The sequence below is a fragment of the Vanacampus margaritifer genome, chromosome 12 (assembly GCF_051991255.1).
Source record: "Vanacampus margaritifer isolate UIUO_Vmar chromosome 12, RoL_Vmar_1.0, whole genome shotgun sequence".
Lineage (NCBI taxonomy): Eukaryota > Metazoa > Chordata > Actinopteri > Syngnathiformes > Syngnathidae > Vanacampus > Vanacampus margaritifer.
Genome location: NC_135443.1, coordinates 17,472,297 through 17,492,494, shown reverse-complemented (window position 1 = coordinate 17,492,494; position 20,198 = coordinate 17,472,297). Strand labels below are relative to the sequence as shown.

At 38.9% G+C, this 20,198-nt stretch overlaps 2 protein-coding genes across 8 annotated transcripts in view; one reads left to right on the top strand and one right to left on the bottom strand.

The window, feature by feature from the left end:
• wdfy4 (WDFY family member 4) overlaps positions 1 to 20,198 on the top strand; it is a 61,911-nt gene that overhangs the window by 33,803 nt on the left and 7,910 nt on the right. For all 6 annotated transcript variants that reach the window (XM_077581985.1, XM_077581986.1, XM_077581981.1 and 3 more), the window contains 23 exons: positions 370 to 489; positions 560 to 721; positions 1,032 to 1,193; positions 1,463 to 1,589; positions 1,699 to 1,850; positions 2,318 to 2,556; positions 2,655 to 2,776; positions 2,888 to 3,079; positions 4,722 to 4,831; positions 6,927 to 7,004; positions 7,103 to 7,294; positions 8,169 to 8,244; positions 8,335 to 8,531; positions 9,910 to 10,058; positions 10,138 to 10,249; positions 10,978 to 11,063; positions 11,143 to 11,205; positions 17,102 to 17,144; positions 17,466 to 17,585; positions 18,045 to 18,168; positions 18,263 to 18,372; positions 19,294 to 19,444; positions 19,889 to 19,980. In XM_077581985.1, the coding sequence (XP_077438111.1) occupies positions 370 to 489; positions 560 to 721; positions 1,032 to 1,193; positions 1,463 to 1,589; positions 1,699 to 1,850; positions 2,318 to 2,556; positions 2,655 to 2,776; positions 2,888 to 3,079; positions 4,722 to 4,831; positions 6,927 to 7,004; positions 7,103 to 7,294; positions 8,169 to 8,244; positions 8,335 to 8,531; positions 9,910 to 10,058; positions 10,138 to 10,249; positions 10,978 to 11,063; positions 11,143 to 11,205; positions 17,102 to 17,144; positions 17,466 to 17,585; positions 18,045 to 18,168; positions 18,263 to 18,372; positions 19,294 to 19,444; positions 19,889 to 19,980 (2,979 nt within the window). The remainder of the gene's footprint in view (positions 1 to 369; positions 490 to 559; positions 722 to 1,031; positions 1,194 to 1,462; positions 1,590 to 1,698; positions 1,851 to 2,317; positions 2,557 to 2,654; positions 2,777 to 2,887; positions 3,080 to 4,721; positions 4,832 to 6,926; positions 7,005 to 7,102; positions 7,295 to 8,168; positions 8,245 to 8,334; positions 8,532 to 9,909; positions 10,059 to 10,137; positions 10,250 to 10,977; positions 11,064 to 11,142; positions 11,206 to 17,101; positions 17,145 to 17,465; positions 17,586 to 18,044; positions 18,169 to 18,262; positions 18,373 to 19,293; positions 19,445 to 19,888; positions 19,981 to 20,198) is intronic.
• On the bottom strand, positions 10,447 to 14,289 carry lrrc18a (leucine rich repeat containing 18a). 2 transcript variants are annotated; one of them, XM_077581987.1, is made up of 3 exons: positions 13,146 to 14,289; positions 12,985 to 13,066; positions 10,447 to 12,093 (listed from the first exon to the last, which is right to left on the bottom strand). In XM_077581987.1, exon 3 carries the CDS (start codon positions 12,087 to 12,089, stop codon positions 11,283 to 11,285), a length of 807 nt encoding a protein of 268 aa, XP_077438113.1. In that variant the 5' UTR covers positions 12,090 to 12,093; positions 12,985 to 13,066; positions 13,146 to 14,289; the 3' UTR covers positions 10,447 to 11,282. The 2 variants fall into 2 exon arrangements, with proteins under 2 accessions (XP_077438113.1, XP_077438114.1); XM_077581988.1 differs by having other exon boundaries at positions 12,990 to 13,066.

Genomic DNA, 20,198 nt, shown 5'->3' with positions numbered 1-20,198 from the left:
TGTGTCTCCCTCACAGGCAATTAAATGTAAATTAAGAGTATTGGCTTTGAATCTCAGCTGAGGCCCTCCAGTGAGGCGTGTGGCAGTGTTTTTTTTGTGCTCCTGTGGCTCCCTCCCACCTTCCGAAAATATGCATGCTAGGTTTTTGAAAACTCAGTGTGAATGTTTTTGTTGTTGTTGTTGTCGTTGTCTCTACCATTGACTGGGGACAAGTCCACAGCACACACCGGCTCTCATGTGGCCTGTCAGCTCCGGGTCACCCACAACCCCTGTGATGACAAGTGCTATAGAAAATGGATCAATAGATGGAATTATATAAATGGTTACGCTTGTTTTTGACATTCAAATCGTGCCACGCGCTATCTACAGATGAACTTGGATGACTCTCTCCAATCATTGATCGACAGCCAGGCTAACAGTCCTGCCCCACAGCTCTGTGTGGAGGCTGCAACATTACTGCTTGAACTGGTCAAAATCATCATTACGCAAGTAAAAACATTAACAACCCTGCAGCTGTTTGTAACTTGTGAATCAATGACGGCACGTCTTTTGAATAAAGCATCAAGCAGGCACTGACGTATCATCGGAGTTGCAGCTGCTGGCAAGTGTGATGCAATTCTTCTGCCTACTGCATAACCTTCGACCCCGAGACCCACTGTGGGCATCCATAGATTTCCTCCATGCGCTTGTTGCTGTTATGTTCCCTTGGTACAGTGCAGAGGTTTGTGCCTTACATTTGCTTTATTTTATTTAACAGTTGGGTCAAAAGTAACCCAATTATGGATCAAAAATGGACCGATCCACTTTATCTGTCAATTTGACCCAATTTTCTGGGTTGTTTTATACAAAATGACCCAATTTTTTGACCCAAGTAAAGGATTTGACCAATATTTATGAGTTGTTTTGCGGCTGAAAGACTCATTTCTTAATCTTGACTCAAAGTTGGGTCAAATTGAACCAAGTAGAGGATCGGTCCATGTTTGACCCATAGTTGGGTTATTTTTGACCCAACTGTATGGCATTTTTTTCAGAGTGAGCATGAGCAAGTTTGTGGAATAACCCAATGTGAGGATGAGCTCAGGATTCAGTCACCCAGGAAGCCGGTGTGTGACTTTATCTGTATTCTGCTGATGGACGGTCTTCTCAATGTGTCTGGCAACAGCAACACACATCCTTTAGTGTTACTGGTGGAGGTAAAATTGCAAACTGTTTTATAGATCACACTCAAATGTCAATACATATAGTGTGTGTGCACTCTTTGCATGTTGAACCTGCAAAACTATTACTTCACCAGAAGGTGCCACTATTTGCTTAGTTACTGAATAAATGGGGCAGCGCAATGGCACTTATGATGAAATTACTGTACTTAGAAGAACAAATAAAACCAGAATGGCTGTTGAGTGTTTTTCAGTCTCATGTTGCAGGAAGTTCTAAAATATAATAATAATCATAAATATTATAGTTCTGCCCAGATGGCGCATCATTGGAGCAGAGGCAGAGTTTCCAGACTGAGCTGTTGAAGTACATGATGGACATTATCTACATGCTCAGCAATGATAAAGAAAATCACACTCACCTTATATCACAAGGTAACATGACCATATAAATTACATGTATTTCTAAAAATGCTACACCTGATAATGAATGTATTATTCTTTTGTATCCAGTGTGGTTACTGCAATTCTGTATTTTATTTAGGCTCCAAAGGGGAGAGACCTGCAGGCCAGATGTGCACATTGATGGGTAATGTGGTGCTCTTCAGTAAGGTTCTGGTGCAGGCACTTTACAACGGAACATTCCTGGGGTCCTCTGAGAGTTTACTCAACTTCCTCGCAGATCAGATTGTAGTGGTGAGATGAGCCCACACGCACATATGCGCATACTCTTCATACAAACATCTGGCTATGGCCAGCCAAACATATCACACCGTGTTCAGCATACGCAGCGAGGAGTTCAATCTGACATTCTGTTTACATGTTATAATTTCACAAGGCATGAATGCTACATTTATATAATTATACAGCCATGAACTTGAAGTAAAAAAAACCAAAAAAAACTAAAACGTTAAATTGTTCCTCAATATTTTCAAATATTGTTTCCATAAAGAACACTGGAAGAACAAATTGCATAGTAAATACAAAAAAAAAAACATTTTTAATCTCATGATTAGTTATTATATCAACAAACATGCTGATTTATAATTGCATAATAAATAAATAAAACATTTGTAATCGCATTAATAGTTATTATATCAACAAATATGCTGATTTATAAGTGGGGAAAAATAAGATCCCTCTGATATTTCTTTATACTTTAGGCCCTGGAAAGAGGAGAAACTCACAAGGAAAAGACAGTGTCAGCTCTCTACTCATGTGCAAACAAGGCCGTGCTCCACTTCCTTTCACGACCACGCCATTCCACAGCCGAGTTGGAGGGCATCGTTAAGACATTCCAAACAATCAATGATCGCTGGGATGTTCTCTTGGCGACTTACAATTCAAACGTGAACTTTATTACATGTCTTCTTCATTGTCTGCTATTGATTGGCTCTGGCAGGTAATGGCTAATTCGGGTGCAGGGACTCATATTTGCACACTTGTAACCATTAATATCAGACTGACATATGTGCGTGTTTGTTTGTTTTTAAATTGAAGTTACCCGGAAGGATTTATGTGTGGAGCCCAAAAAGTGCAGAGCAGGAAAGTTTCAGCCATCTTGTTTCCCACCAAAGCACAACATGAAGTGGCCATAGAATCTGGGGCAGAATTTCCCACTGGTATGAAATTCACCGCTTTAGCGTTTGCATTTCTTGGTGTATCCAACTATTTATTTATTTTTATATGATTTTTTTTTAATCAGTTGTGGACAAATATGTGGTTTTTTTCAGATGACAAAGAGCTAGTGTCTTTAGCAAAGACCTGCTGGTCCAAGTTGATGACGGAGCGACGGCACACTCTGGAAGAAGCGTACAAGATCGAGATCTCAGCCAGCCACACTGCTCAGGGGGCATCTGTGAATATGACTGACATCAGCCCACTGTGGGAGGAGATGGCACACAAAGCCTGGCTGCTGCACTCAGGTCAGCTCTTATTATGTGTCATTGTAATGCGATTAGGAAACAGTGTAACATACTGTATGATAGAGTAAAACTTGAACAAACTAGATATAATCAAATACAATATTTTGATGCTTCTATATGATAATTATTGATCAAATATATGAGACAATAATGTTCTACTGAATATGGAGATGCTATATTTTATGTTATAATTAAAATGAGATATGCTACAGTAATGAGATATGATGTAAAATATGAATAAAATAAGACATGATCTCATGTAATGTGATATACAGTGTTCCCACGTTATAACGTGGTTCACTTTTCGCAGCCTTGCTGTGTTGAAATTTTGCATGCAGTTTTTTACAGTAATGTACCTATTTTATAAAATTTCTTAAGGTTTGAACATTAAGAATGTTTAAACAAGAGAGACATGTGAGAAAATGTAAATGCCTCAATGAGAAAAGTGTATAAACTGTGTGGATGAGATATTTTAGAGCCTTAAAACATTTATAATAAATGTAAAACATAAAGCTAACTACTTCACAGATTTCATTTATTGTGGACATTTTTTTTTAAAACCTAACCCCAGCGGAAAACACTTGAATATATTAGTATGTAATTAGATGATAACTTAGATAAGACAAAGGCCTACTGTATATCAGGGGCCACCAACCTTTTTAAAACTGAGAGAGCTACTTCTGGGTACTGATTAATGTGAAAGGAGCCAGTTTCCTACTCACTTCTGAAATAACAAATTCATAAAATTACGTGTGTTTAAATGATGTTCTGATTGCCGTTGCTCCCGCTAGCTTGTATGCTTTGGTTTGGGCATGCACTCCAATACTGATGTTTGAACAATACTACAGTAGTATAGAAAAAAAAATCTTTTTCAAATTAACAATAAAAGTGTGATTTAAAAAAGAAAAAAGTTAAATGTTGCTCACTGGTAAGTGGCCCTTTTTTTTTTCTTTTTTTTTTTTAGAATAGCAGCACAAAGAAAAAATAAACACATCAGACAGGCGTGCTACCGTGTGGTCCTTCGGGGCTACCTGGTGACCCCTGCTGTATGAGCATCATAAACTGTAGGATATTTTTTGATACGATGTGATCAGACAATATGGAGGGGCTCAAAAAAAAAGAAACAGGACATTGGAGGCAGTGTAATATGGTACAATAAATAACGATGTGATAAATGATACAATGTGAGACAAATCAATGTTTACTGATAACAATCCGATGAAATGCTATTTTAACAGACTGTAAAATACTATAATATGGTTCCATGTCAGTACCGTAGTGGGACATGTTAGAACTGTATGATTCAACACAAGATGATAAAATAACAAGGAGTCTGCTATGTGTATAATTTAAGTAGAGAAATAAACGCAACAAAAAAAATTCACATCACTTGTTGAATATTGCACATTTCAATACAGATAGCATATACTATCGCAAAAATGGCATCAAACACATACTGTACTAAGTTTACATAAAGGAAAGATTGTATTTTCCATTGGGAGCAGTGTTGAATTTTACCATGACAGAAGGAAGTCTGTTGCTAAACGAGCTACTCGGTGCTGTCAGAGTGATCCGTAGATGCATGCACTTTTGCTCTGTGTACTTGACATTTGACATTTGTGTGTGTATAACTCCCTCTTAGATAAACAAAAGCAAGCGATGGCCAGCAGCCCTCTCAAGAGGTTGGACATGATCAGCAGTGCAGTTCGCTCAGCTATGGGGAGGCATGACAAGGAGACGGTGTCAGTGGAGGTACGCACTCGCATCCCCTCATTAATAAGATGCTCCCAAACCAACCAACACTTATTCCAAAGTCACTCGCTGCCGTATTTGTGTTGTGGGCCGTTCAGCCCTGTGGGAGTGTTTTTATTATTCCTTAAAACGGATTTGGAAGATCACAGCTGATTGCCCCTGAGTGGGCATAGTAATTGATATCTCCTCGGCCCATTCACAAGAACATTCGCCGCAACACACTGTTTGCAGCTGAAGGTTAAAGACGCGTTTATTGTTGTTTTTCCCCCCGAAACACGTGGTCCACATCATTAGTTCCCCCACAACGCTTAAGACGTTGAGCCATCTGGAGTAGGGAGCGGGGACATATTACTCAAGCACACAGGCATGAAATTACCGCGTCTGTGTTTGCCCCAGCCCTGCAAAGTGTGTGTGTGAGTGTGTGTGCACGTCTCTTGCCCGCTGAAATTGGGTTGGCAATTATAGTGGTAGCAATCTGATGAAAACATTATTCATTTGATGTTATTCTTTATCATATCAGTATCTGACAGGCTTTCAGACAGGGTGATGAATTGTTTTTCCACGTGAGAAGAAGCAGGAGGGATGTTTCCATGCACTTTGTTGAATCACGTCACTGGTCTGAGATTTTCTTGAAAACTATGAGACAGATCGTCAGAACGTTCAGCCAGTTTGCACACAGCCTCACAAAGAAATGAGTGAGACAATAATTAATTTCTGGATCATCAACTTGTGGCCTTTATTTGGCAAGTGAGAGATGTGTCCGGGGATCCTCAGTAATGTAGCATTACAGTGTGCTGAGCATGGCTTTCCCGTCTCAGATATTAACATTACTGTATAGTACATTGAACAAAAAGCAGTCCCAAAGCCTTCTGTAGGTATTGAGTGGGAATATAGTGACTGATAGGCAGTCTCAGTGCAAGCCTTCCAAAGAATTATTTCATCAGCGAATGCCGTTTCCATAATCATATCTGTGTCCTCACATTACGCAGATAATTAACGGCACTAATGATCACGTTAAGTTCATTACACATTCCCTACCAGCCCAGAATGAAGTTGACATTATGTTGCCTTATCATCAAAGGTGGCGCATTGTTGGGAAGTCATTAAAATGGAAATGAGTGTGATGTTCGGATGTTAATTGCAGTGGGAAGGGATGAGTTATGTATTTAATGCAGCATTTAAAAGCCAATGAGTCTCCTATCTGCTAAATAGGGTAATTAATGCTATATATTACTTATGTTTGTCCAATTGAAGGAATGAAATTGCAAGATGACTTGCTGTTTATCTGCAACGCCATGGCTCTGGTTTGCAAACTTCATTATTACTCTCCTCTCTGTAATATTTTCATAATCCCCTCTTTTTTCCACTGCACAACATTTCCAAAGACACACTATGCCATTTTCATTCTTCAGCAGGCTTGTCAAATAAAACTTGATTGGCATGGGTTTATTTCGAAATGAGTTTAATTTTTGCTTATTTTTATAAAACAGGAGACTTTTTTTTGTTGTTGCTGCGTACTGTTGTGCTGTTCATTTATGAGGTTATAGTCCAAAACACAGAATTAGCATCTGTAAATAAGAGTGCATATAAAGAGTGACTGCGTGTTCATTCCTTCAGTTAAATGGCCGTCGTGGGTCAGTAGTGAGGATGGACACATGTTGTTTCACTCGTCTCTCAGCGAGCACTGCTGTGATGATGGGCTTAATGAAGCAGTTAACAGTGCGAATATGATCCCTGTGTGTCTGCTCAACATGAGCATCCTGCAGTGTCAACACGGCTCCGCTTGTTATTTTTTCTTTTCTCTTTTAATCGACACACGCACATTTACCTTGCCCCCTACTGTGCTGTGGCTCAGTGATATTAATGTTTATGTTAATTAGATCACACCAACAAAGGATTACATTCGCAGACAGGGGTTATTGTAAGTCTGTAGCCACTAGCTTATTTGGCCCCCGTGAATGCAATTTAGAGCCAATGTAATTGTATGAATGCATTGTAATTGCATGAGGAAATAACAATATGAAAATACAATCTCTGTGTGCGTGGAAGGAGGAACGATTGCTTTTGCACTAGTATTTTGCTGGTCTTTTTCCAGGAGTTTCTGTGTTACATGGAGTCGCACCAGCAAAGGGGAAACAGCATGTTTGAGAATATGAGGACAAATCACTTACAGGTTTGAAGAAAATACTTTTTGTACAGATTGTATTTCGAAAGAACAAAGCAATTCATTTGCATTTGTCATCCCTCTCTTGTCTTTTTGCTGCGGCCCAGTTACGAGCCAGTGAGTGGGATCGGGTCAACTCCCAATGGCTGCTTGTGGAGGCAGAGCTGTTGAGGGAGAGAGCCGTGTTTGGGCCGGGTCCGGGCGTGCTGCTCAGCCGCGACTGGGTGCAAGACGCTGCCGAAGGACCCAACCGCACCCGACTATGCATCCGCAGAAAGGAACTGAGACGCTCCAGACGGGTACAGTAATAACTGTAAAAGGCAATCTCTGCATATGTCCCACCGGAATACTTTGGATTTATAGCTGTTTGTCTGCAGTGTCCGCCACAGAGATTTTTTTTCATGAGCAGACAAACAGGTCATAATTTGCATCCATGCAATTTATCTTTTAAGATATTCTTTTGACATTTCCTTTTTTGTCAAAGGGGTGATTCAAATGAATTTACAAATTTCCCCATTGGTAGAGAAATTATATTAATTGTGCTTTCATCCACTTAAACTACGTTCAGACGGCAGGCAAATGCGACTCAAATTTGATTTTTTTTGCCCATATGTGACCTGCGTCTGAACGGCTCAATTCCAATTTGTTCAAATCCGACCTAGGTCACTTTCATATGTGGTCCTAAATCTAATACGTATCCAATTTTTTGCAAAGCGTCCTCCATCTGAGCGGCCTGGTCACATGCGTCCAACCTATGTCATCAAAGCCCAATATGCGCTCCGTGCTGGCAAGGGGGAGTACGCAGGAGACGACTGATAATCATCTGTGAATCTGCAATGTTGTTTTGAGCAACAATGTTGACTTGATATTTGAAACGCAATTAAAATATGAAGCATAACATGTACATTTGTAAGAAAATCAAGATGATATTTAGTGGATTGCACTGTGATTGTCCGTGGCAAACATTAGCCTCTTTTACACAGTTCCCACAAAAGTGAGACATTGGATACATAACAGATAATTGAGCATGTGTTTATCACTGCTTTTTACGCAGACCCTAGTAAATATTTCTGCGACTGTGCAGAACATTCACACAGCAACACGACATCCCGCAATCAGATCATTGGATGATGTCAAAATGATATAATATATAATGTGATGATATTTATGAAGGTGGTTGGAGCTCTTTCTCTGGGTTCGAGGAAGGTCATCTCTGCAGAAATCAACAACCGGACAGAAGCTGACACAGGTAAAAGAAATAACATAAAGTAATATAGACACTTAATTCTGCTACAGTTTTTTTTGCTTAGTGTGAAAGTCTTGTGTTCCATTTTACCAGAGCCAAAGATTCTATGCAAAACTGGCGCTGAGGCTCAAGAGGAAAATGAGGATGGAGGACAGGCTTGTGATCAGCTGACCTTCTTTCCTGTTTTGAATGAAACACCTTCTGCCTTTGAAGAAACAAAGCCCTGCTCCCACACGCAAACCTGCGCTGACATTCGCATCATCCTGCAGGAGCTGCATCTCGGAGAGGAGGTACTGTTGCGTGAGAGTCTGAAGTAGTATACTTGCCAAGTTCACCATCATAATAATTATCAGTAGTAGACTGAGGGACTCCAATAGCTCAATGCTGCTATCAGGATTTCATTTTTTCTCATTAGTGTAAGGCCCAGCTCAGCTCTTTTCATTCTTCCACTGAGTTAGACAACACATATTGACAAGGATTCTCCTTACGCTGGCAACCAGCCGCGCCTTTTAATGTTTCTGACAGATGTATTAATAAAAACAGTAGGAGGTGATGCAAGCTGTCTTACATCTGCTTAGTAAGTGTGTGATCTGCGTAGTTGTCTCACAGTGGTTCAAGTGTGGTGAGTCCCGCTGAGCATCCTGTCAAATGAACACAATCATTAGCTTTGAGAAATGCACACACGGATACGGATTAACACACAGTGTGGACAGCAACACACAAAAGCAGACCCACGCATAATTAGCTTTCCAGCGCCAATAGTGTGATTATGACAGTAATGTGTGTGGGGAGAAATCAATGGTCTGACATTAGGCTCTGTCAATAAAGCCCCTTTCTCTCCTTCCAATCAGCAGCTAAATCTCTCTCAGACTCATAATGCATATCTGTCCCCTGCACAATACGTAGCTAAGGAAACAAGTTTATTGTTATGTATTTAGTCGTTGATGATAAAAATTCTAGCTAATTTTTCTGAAATCTAGTCATTGTTAGGGCCAATCGAGCCGATTGCAGCTTGTGTTTGCTAATGGAAACTGCCATTTAATCTAACCATGGGTAAAAATGACGTGCCATGTCGCTGAGTCTCACTTTGACTGAGGCTTTCACGTGACACTATTCATCATAGCACGTACGTTTGTGCGTGTTCAGACAAGAGGTTCTGATCGTTTAGCAGGTTGCCTATTGTGTATGTGACAGTGATTAATTCCCCTAATAATGGCCAGGCAAGATCTGCTCCTCCTTCACAAGTGTGACTCTTATGTTTAGGGGGTAGGGAGTCTGATTTGATTAGTATAAATTGTAAGGGGCCTGCGGCTATGTTGGGGCCCCATATGTTTTTTGGGCTCTGTCCCAAAGGGGCCAACACAGTGGGGCAGCCAGGTGTGCACACTCACTGTGAAATCAGGGGAGAGACAATAGAATTACACACATTAACACTGTGCAGTTAGCATTAGCTCCAACTAGCCCTGAAAGGAGCATGTGGGTCCTTTTTGGTGTTGAATAAAGATGCTGAAAAAGGGGCCAGGCCTTCTCCTCCCCATCAATCAACTTCTATAATGAAGTGGCCAATGGTGTCTTTTTAATAATGATTAAAATATATGATGAAAATGATCAATCACGTGTTGTCTGGATGTGCACATCACAAGGTGCTTAAATGAATCTCTTGCTTAGGTCAAAGCAAAGATGTGTGTTGTGATGGTGAGCGGCCTCAGAGTGACTGAGGGCGTGCTGCTCTTTTCCAAAGAGAGTCTGCTCTTGTGCGAAGGATTCACGCTGACTCCGTCTGGAGACGTTTGCTGCACGAAGCACCATCCCAGCAGGTACCACTGTTTGTTTTGTACATTCTAATTGCGCAACAACACATATCCGCTTGTTTCTGCCTCTAAATTGTTTCTCTAGTGTGAGAGATTCCTTCATCTCCAGCATGCTGAGTAAGGAGTCGACATCAAGCTGCAGACACTGGCTATACGAGGACATCAAGGAGGCCCGATTTATGCGGTTCTTGTTAGAGGTTAAACATTCCACATTGTATAGAGAAATTACTAAATTTATTCATGTTGATATGCTTCCTGAAATTAAAACAGATTATTAGAGATTGTGAGAGATCATTTCGAGAGAGAAAAAAAAAGTCATTTTCATTGTGCACAAACCATGTACCAAAATCATAACGAACCTAGCCCCATTAAAAAAAAAAAAGAAAAAAGGCATGGACCACATACCAAGCGTTACATGAACCATCCCACCACTCCTATGCATCTTGGTTTTACATACTCATTTGGTACAGTACGGGACAAAATGCAAAACAAAACACTTGTCTTAAACGGATAGATTTAATGACAAACAAAATGAAACATCAACATCAATAATGTGTCTTGTTAGGAAATGAAGGATACAGACAAGTGCAGTTGTGATCTAAGTGCAAGGCAATTTCACTTCTTGTATCTTATCACGTACGTTTTGTGTGAGAACCCTTTGCCTAAATCTATTTTTCTCTATCATGAATTTGATGCATGTGTTGATGTATTTTTGTTTGTGTCCTGGGGAGCTATCAAATTTTTTATTTGGGTCAGTTGAAAGTTTGGTAAACAACTTTAGATGTTGAGGTTAGATAAAACATTTGATATGCAAACAATGCAAAAGTGTACATTCTAGTTGTGTCGACTCATAGATCTTGAAGTTCAAATGGCTTAGTTCATCTCACAACTAACAGTAAGGTAAAAACACTGTCCTCCTTCATAGGACAATGCTATTGAGGTCTTCATGAAAAATGGCCACTCAGCCTTCTTGGTGTTCATAAATAAAGACCATGTCGCTGCATATAAAAGGTAAAAAGACCTCTCTGAATGATGGATCTTGAAATCTTGACCATGATGCTACCTTGATCTTTTAAAATCTGTGTTGCAGGTTGTGCAAGGTGGTGTCATCATTAAAAGGCAGAGGGGTTGCTGACATCATCGCTAATGCCAGGTAGTCAATAAACGGCAATCTATTAACACAGCGAATGCTTTCATACTTGTATTCATGAGCAGACACATGAAAACATATCAAATATTGCTTTCAAAAGATTGATAGTGTTCTAGCTTCTTAACTCTCCACACATCCTGATTGACCGCAGCCAACGAGTTTGGCGTTATGAGTCCCGAATAAGACCTTTTGTCCTCCAATTTCTCCCTCACACAATCTCTCAAATGCTTTCCTCCTGGGTCTTTACATAATCTAAGGCACACACTACATAGTCTACTTTCATGGACGAGGTACACACCATCCTCCTCATCTGACTTTTCAGTTTCCATCTCATCAGCCTCCTTCACTTTCAACAAGGGATTTCGTTTTATGTTCACTCTAGTCAGAATGCGTTGGGATTTGACAAAGTCTGGGAGGCTGGTGAAGAGGTTGTCAAACAAGCCTAACTCTTGGAGGCTCTCTTGAGGAACCATAGTGGGAAGCAGGGCATCCAGCTTGTTCAAGCCCAGATTTAAACTTGTCAGATTTGTAAGGGAGGCTAGCGTAGCGGGCAAACCTGACGAGGTGAGAAGATTGTTACAGAGATTGAGATAGGTCAGGCCCACCAGTTTACCAATGGACTCAGGTACAGACTCCAGCTTGTTGCTGTGCAGGTCCAGCCACCTGAGCGATGACAACTTCCCGATGCTTTCTGGGATTTTTTGTATCTGGTTGCGGCTGAGATCCAACTCATCCATATTTGTCAGTTGGAAGATGCACTGCGGGAAAATGGTTATGCCCATGTTGCTAAGTGTGAGTCGCCGCCACCCGTTGGGTTTCATCCGAATGGCCTTTTTGGCCTCCTTGAGTGTCACCTTTGTCCCTGTGTTTGCTTTCCTTTTGGCCATGGTACTGTAACACACACAGGGAATAACCACATGATTTATTTCACATTTTCAGGCTTATACCACCATTTATAGTAAATACATTTTCAGTATGCGTTCATGTGTGCGATTTCGCACAGATCGTGATTTATTCACACACTAAAAGAGACTCGTGTATAACCGGGGGCAATGGGGAAAGCATTCTCTCCTAGGAATTCAGAGCTTGTGTGTGCATGTGTGTATGTGTGTGTGTGTGCACGCGCAGTAGTGTTATGTTTGAACTAGTGCACGCTCACCCGGTGTTGCCCATGGGGGTATTTAAGAGCATGACTCTCTAATTAAGGCTAATGCTGGGGAACAATAGCAGAGAGGCGACACTGGGTAATGCAGCAGAAACAAATGAGTGTTGATGCTCCATCACAGAGTGTGTTGCTTGGCCAGGAAAGAAAATGTGTGTTTATTTGGGGTGTTTAGGGCATGCAAGTGTAATAGCATACATGACTTCACTGCACTAAAGTGGATGTACATGAGTGAAGAGTCAAATCAGGACTTTGATAAATGATAGTTATGGGATGTTTGGTGTGTGATGAAGGCTTGGCTCTTCCCTCCTCCCTGTCTAAGAGAGCAAGGTATGCGTGTTTGTGTCTGCTTTACACCCCAAGGCCCTCTCTCGCCTCATTCATCATCCTCTGGATGAGAGGGGCTATCCACTGGTGCTTGTTCTATTATAACCACCTATAGAAAACTATTGCATGAAATTATGGCCTGCAATTAGATAACACATACTGGGCTAAAGTCAGTGATTGATTTAGTGTGGGCTTACATAATAATTTGTTCAGGGTTTATTGGATGAAGAGAGGAAATTTATCTGTTCTATTATACTTGACTATTATCAACATAAATTAATCTATTAACTCACCATACCGTCTTGTATTCCCAATTCTGACTTAACAAAGTGATGATAGTCTTCCGTTTTAAAAGCCCACCAACAACATCAGCCCCTGTGCCAAAAAAGAAACGAAGGTTAGGACATAGCAGCAAACTAGTTGTCAGCATGTAGACAATGTACTAAAGTAATACCTGGTGGTTGTTTTCCTCAAAGTTGAAAGGAAAGCTCGGGAATGCAATGTTTCCTTTTCTGCACATGGCACATGCAAGTTTCCTCTTGTTTGGCATTGTTACTTAGCAACGCGGGGTTCTTGGCAGCAGGATTCTATACTGGTCCACAGAGGGGGGGGTCCAAGCAGTTTTCAGGAGCAAATGAATGCGCTCCTAATTTAAATTAAACAACTCGGATAGATAGTGTTGTGCGAGTAAATTACTTTATGAAATGTTCATTACGATCTAACATAGATATGCATGCTCTCGTAGATTAAGTATCAGTGTGGAAGTAATGGAAACAATTAAACGCTGTCAGTGATCACTTAGATATATAGTATTTAACTAGAAGCCGTAAATAACACTAAACAATTAAATGTAACCTATGCTGCAATATATAAATGTCACTGCATTGGAATATAGAGTTGTCGCAGCTTGTAGGACCACGCTGCGCCGCCTATATTTAGTCTGCCGTTGCTTTTCGGAAACCAAAGAATGACGCCTGACACGCAACCCGCCGACGCATCCGTGCGATCTGCCATCGACAGCTTTTGCCTTGGTTCTTCTCTTTCCTTCGTTTGAAGTTCATGGCGGAAGCTAGGTTAAAAAAATAAAATTAAAAAAATAAAATTAAAAAAAATAAATAACGATCGGTTTATAGGTCACGGCATTTTGTGGTTACATCCACAGACGTTGGAACGGTGGCGTTACATGAGTTCGAAACGGCAACGACGCCGTTCGTGAATATTTCCGAAACCATGGCGTCGCACGAACGATGACGTCAAGCAGATCGTAACAAAAGCAGCTGGTAACTCAATCGGCGCTCTACTTAAATTGTATGTGTTAATTTACGTACGTTTTACTGTTATGTTAGTATAAGTATAAATTCGACTTCACGAACTAAAACCAAATAATTTAATCCAGGATTTCTACCGAATTGTACTGGACGAGTCAAAAGCAAATCGTAAATTAAAACACGATACATTCATCCAGCGATTGACAGCATACTTGACATGCATGGCCTCTTTCTTTCTGACGCATTTAGACATAACAAACGTAAAGAGCACGAACTTCTTTTGTTTTGTTTGGTTGAGATTTCATTAGGACGTACACGTGTGATAATTGATTCGGTCTGGATCAAACGACATTGCATGTAATCCACACCATATATTTACATAAATACTTGAGGAAAATGTATTTTCTAAAAGTGCAAGTTTTTGTTTTTTTATTAGTGGTGGTGTAAGTAGTAGTAATAGTAGTACGAATTACCCACCCACACTCTTAAAATTGATTGTTTAAAAAAAAAAACTATCTAAGGTTAAGCTCATATTGACCATTGCGGGTGGTTACGGGCATTCCAATTTTATTGGTTAGCCAAACAACCAATCACATTGGTTACAAGTTACAATATAAAGTAAGTCTAGATAGATCACTTGGAAATATATTTATTGTATACATTTATTGTATTTTAAATGTATTTAATAATTATTATAAATCAATACTAATTGTGAGAATATGATACCTATAAGCCTGATGAATACAGATACAAAAATTCTGAGTAAAATTTTAGCTAGAAGAATTGAGAGGGTGCTTGCTGACATTGTGGGAAATGACCAGAACGGATTTATAAATGGAAGACAAGACTTCCATAACGTAAGGCGACTCCTTAATAGTCTATATAGATACAAGGACAAAGAAGATTCAGCCCTCCTTTCACTCGATGCAGAGAAGGCATTTGATAGGATAGAATGGGCCTATCTCTTTGACGTTATTTATAGATTTGGATTTGGGGACTCTTTTTTTACAATGGGTTAAATTACTACACTCTAATCCAGTAGCCCGGGTAATGACTAACAAGTTTATATCTGATCCATTTGATATTTCAAGAGAATGCCCCTAGGGATCGCCATTGTGACCATTTTTGTTTATTCTAGTCATTGAACCATTGGCAATTGCAATACGGTCAAATAGTCAAATAAAATAAATAAAAATTGGGAGTGCAGAACATAAAATAGCATTAATAGCAGATGATGTTGCTTTATTTCTAAAACAATTAGCTTATTCTATACAGGCACTCTTGGAACTGGTTACCCAATTTGGAAATATTTCCGGTTATAAGAAAAACACTGATAAATCATCATTAATGTTGCTTGAACAAGAGTCGGGTGAAATGGTGAGACAGGAAGTATGCTCTTTTAGGATAACATCTGGCTTTACATACTTGGGAATAAGAATAATACCTCAATGAATAAAATAGTGTCTATAAATTATAATAAAATAGTGGAATCGACATGTCATGATTTGAAGCGATGGATGCCTTTGCCTATTTCTTTTATAGGTAGAATAAATATTGTAAAAATGAATATATTGCCTACATTTCTAAACGTATTTCAAAATATTCCATTGGCTCCCCTCACAGGACCACTTGAAAAAGTGACAACATTAATTAGGAAATTTATTTGGAATTAAAAAACGTTCACATGTTCCTCTGTTTTTGCTATATTTGCCCTTTGATATTGGGGGATTAAAATGTCCTAACCTGTATTGATACTATCTAGCTGTACAACCGACCCTAATGTTCTATTTTTTTGCAAATAATATTCTGTCATGGATGAAAATGGAGGCGAGCTCTGTTGAATTACCATTTCATGTGTATATTTATTCTGATCAATTTAAACAATTAATTATAAATACTAAATATGCTATTATTTCTAATATCATAGATGTATGGTAAAAAGTAAAAGAACAACTAGAGAACAATATATCACAGTTTAGCTATAAATGGGGTAACGCACTATTTAAACCAGGAAAGATGGATATGGGATTTAAATTATGGAATGAGAAGGGACTATGTAAATTGGGTGACTTGTTTGCACAGGGAAATTTAATGCCATTTGAAGAGATCAGCAAAAAAATGAGAGGTTCGAGAAAACTTTATTTTTATTTTTTTTATAAATACCTACAATTTAGAAGCTTTATTTTAACAATGCCAAAACTTTCATTCTTTGAGGTGTTAATTACTAAGAACTGTTTCAACAAGGGTTTAATCTCAACATTTTATAACTGACTTGTCTCATGTTTGGACGATAATGCAAATAGTAAACTTGAGTCATGGAGAACACATCTGAATGAGCATATTTCTAATGAAGAGTGGTGATTAAGTTGTAAAAATGTCCAGAGACTCTCAGCGAATGCTAGCTCAAAGCTACTTCAATATAACTGGCTAATACAGACATATATAACTCCAGTGAAGCTTAATAGATACAATAATAATATACCTGATACTTGCTTTAAATGTAGGGAAGCTAAGGGAACATTTGTGCATTGTATTTGGCAATGTGATAAAATAAAGGCATTCTGGCAGGATGTATTAAATATAGTTAGTTTAATTTTATCTACGAAAATCCCCTTGGATGCTAAAATAGTGCTAATGCATGTATACCCTAAAAAATTTGTACCGAGGTATCCTGCTTGTAAATTTATAGATTTTGCAATATTATAAGCCAAAAGAAATATAGCCCTTAACTGGAAAAAAATCAGAATCGCCTACGATTGGAGTATGGATCCAATCAATGGGCCAATACATGGCAGTGGAGAGAATCTCTTATTTTCTTAAGAATAAACTGAATGAATATGATACCATTTATACAATTTATCGAAAATGCTGATATTGGTCATCTTTTAAACAATAGGCAATTATTCACATTTTAGTAACAATTGACAGACATGATGTATGTATATAGTGTATGTATGTTAAAGTTTGTTTTTTTTATGTACCTGTATGTATGTATGCATGTGTATATATATATGGATATCTGTATGTTCTTTAAGGTACCTAATGTAACACTCCAATGAAAATAGAACTTGCTGGGCAACAAAATGTCAGAAATGTTTTGGCTGTGGTGTTAACTGAAGCTGTTTGTTTTCTTGTGAATCAGGAAGACCCCCGTGGTTGAGAAAACAACCCTTGTTAAATGGCAGGTATGACTCAGTAATGCTCCGTTGTGATATTTTTATCCACTTTTAAGACTTGTTTGTGCGCCAGAACAATGTGTAAGCAGCATCTCTATCATCAGAAAATCAGACTCATAAGTTAAAATACAGTAAATTAAAATGGGGGAAATAAGCATTATTAGGTTGCAATGCTGCTCTCCGGGCTCTAATAATCTTTCAAATAGGAAGTATAATTACTGTGTTCATACTATCAACTCTAAGTAAAGAGTAATGTTGTTTTCCATATATCTCAGGTTTTTTTTGGTCTTAATGAATTTGAACAATGCTTCATCTCCTTTCTTACCACAGAAAGGCGAGATCAGTAACTTCGAGTACTTGATGCATTTGAATACTCTTGCTGGGAGAACATACAATGACCTCATGCAGTATCCTGTGTTCCCTTGGGTTCTAGCTGACTACAAGTCTGAGGTACAGCAGTTTTTATTTTGATCCAGGCCATAGGTTTAAAAACAAGCCTTTCTAAATGATATGCCAATGTAGCGTACTTAAAAGTTTAATACAACTGAACTGCATTTAATGCACAAAAATGTTGAAGCCACTGTAGCATCATGCACAGTTTGAACATTTGATTCAGTGATTCTTTTGCGAACCACTTGAGGGAGCATGCGTACCACTAATGGCTCTTGTACCACACTTTGAGAATCACTGAATTCTTGGCCCTATCAGGGACCATCTGTTTTTGTGTTAACAGCCACACAAACTATTTAGAAAAATATGATGCAATGAATGAACAGATTTATATTGTTACATATTTTGAATATCTGTGGGTTAGATGTTTTGGGGTTCCCAGTTCCTCTACGGTTATATTTGTTTTTAGAATTGCATGGCTGCATGCTTGTATTTTTATCCAAAGTGCATATGTTCCAGACACTGAACCTGTCAGATCCCACAACATTCCGAGACCTGTCAAAGCCAATGGGTGCTCAGACGGAGAAAAGAAAGCAGATGTTCATCCAGAGATATGAAGATGTGGAAAATAGTGAGGGCGAAGGTACTTTTTCAGCTATCTATTTTCCCTTCTTACATTTTTCAGTGTATTATACCTTGTACTCAACACGCACTGTGTTCTTTTTAATTTTTTTTAGGAGGTTTGTCAGCACGATGCCACTACTGTACCCACTATTCCTCAGCCATCATTGTGGCCTCTTTCCTTGTTCGCATGGAGCCTTTTTCTCATACCTATCAGGCACTGCAGGTATAACACAATACAAGCTGTGAGAATGAACAAAAACTGTACTTATTACAGCCAATTGTGTGACAATTATAGAATTTGGTAACTTTCCTCTTTGATTCAATGAGTTGTTCATCATCCATTTAATTAATTTACCTCCTAATTTATATAAATGTAATGGAAAAAAAGGGTCTATAATTGCAACAAGCTGCAACACCACAAATGTGAAGAGATTTGTCAAGGTATGGACAGGTTCTTAATTGATTAAGAAATAGCATAGCTGTAACGAGTACACATTTAGATGAAATAAATGTTTGAAATATTATTCAGCTGATTTGTCAGCACAAACAAACGTGAACATACAAAGTCTGCAGGTCACACGTGCATGGTATGTTTCATTCAAAAATATATTTTGAAGTACCTGTTATGAAGTGTCAGTGTCATCTGTTCTTGGTTGTTGTTTTGTCCTCTCTTTTTGAAAACACATTTTAGTGAGTGAGATTCCAATATATATGTAAATAATTGCAGGAGGCATCTAAAAGCAGCCCGTACAGATAGCCACTAATGTTGTAAATTTCCAGTACGGCGTCCAATTGATTATAATGAAAAGGCATGCATATTTGATAGTCAGAATAAAGTAATAAAGATGTTAGTCTGGTGAATTACTGCGCCTTTTTGTCTACTGAGGCGAACAACAGTCGTGTTGTAATATCCATAACTGGATTTACATCTCTAACCAGGTTTATCAATATATAAGCTATTTTCATTCATTTCAATAATTGTTTTATTCTAAATTACATTCCCTCTCATGAGATTTTCATCACAGATTATATGAATTTATGGAAGTATGAAAAGCTTCAGTTGCAGTGAGCTTCTCTTTTTTGACTACTGTATTAATGGAACATTACATGACTTTTTCACTTTATCTGTTTTCTCTTTTCGCAGGGAGGATTTGATATCCCTGAGCGGATGTTTTATAGTGTAAACAAGGAGTGGGAGTCGGCCTCCCAAGATAACATGAGTGATGTCAGAGAGCTGATTCCAGAGTTTTACTACCTGCCGGACTTTCTGCTCAACTCTAACCACATGCAGCTGGGTACGGCTTCAAACGCTCTTCCTTTTTACTGATTCAAATGACACTGCGCATATCATGCATTATGATGGACTGGTGACCAGTCCTGAGATAGGCTTCTATGACCATGAATAGGATAAGTGAATAGAAAGGAGACGTCAAGCATAACGTTTACTGTATTTACCTTGTGCAAGCACAATTTTTATTTAATATTCTCCTTTATCCATCCATCGATTTTCTAGAGCTTATCCCGTTCAAGGTCTTGAGTGTCCTGGAGTATAACCCAGCCGGCCCCCCTTTACTTTTCACATTTGCAACAAATGTTTCCACACTCGAGCTACAGCTTCTCCAATGTTGTTTTCTTTTTCCCTTGTGTATACTGTAGATAAACATCTGCAAAACGTGTTCGAATACGAAATCATAACATGAATATTGTTGACAAGCTATCTTCCTCTGCGCCGTTTTTAGGCTGCATGGCTGATGGAACCGCTCTGGGAGATGTGGAGCTGCCGGCATGGGCCAAAGATGACCCTCAGGAGTTCATTAGAATCCAGCGTGAGGTCAGTGACCTCACACCCTCGGACATGACTACTTAATTACATGATGAGAAGTTTTCCCATAGGATCTGTTATAGCTAGTCAGGACTAAACAAACAACATGCTGTTTGAAAATATGAAACAATGGCCCACAGCTCGAGGGTTTGTGGAATAGTGTTGGTGACACGCACTTTTGTTTTTAAATACAAACAGTGTTTGTATTATTCACGTACTGTATTCTC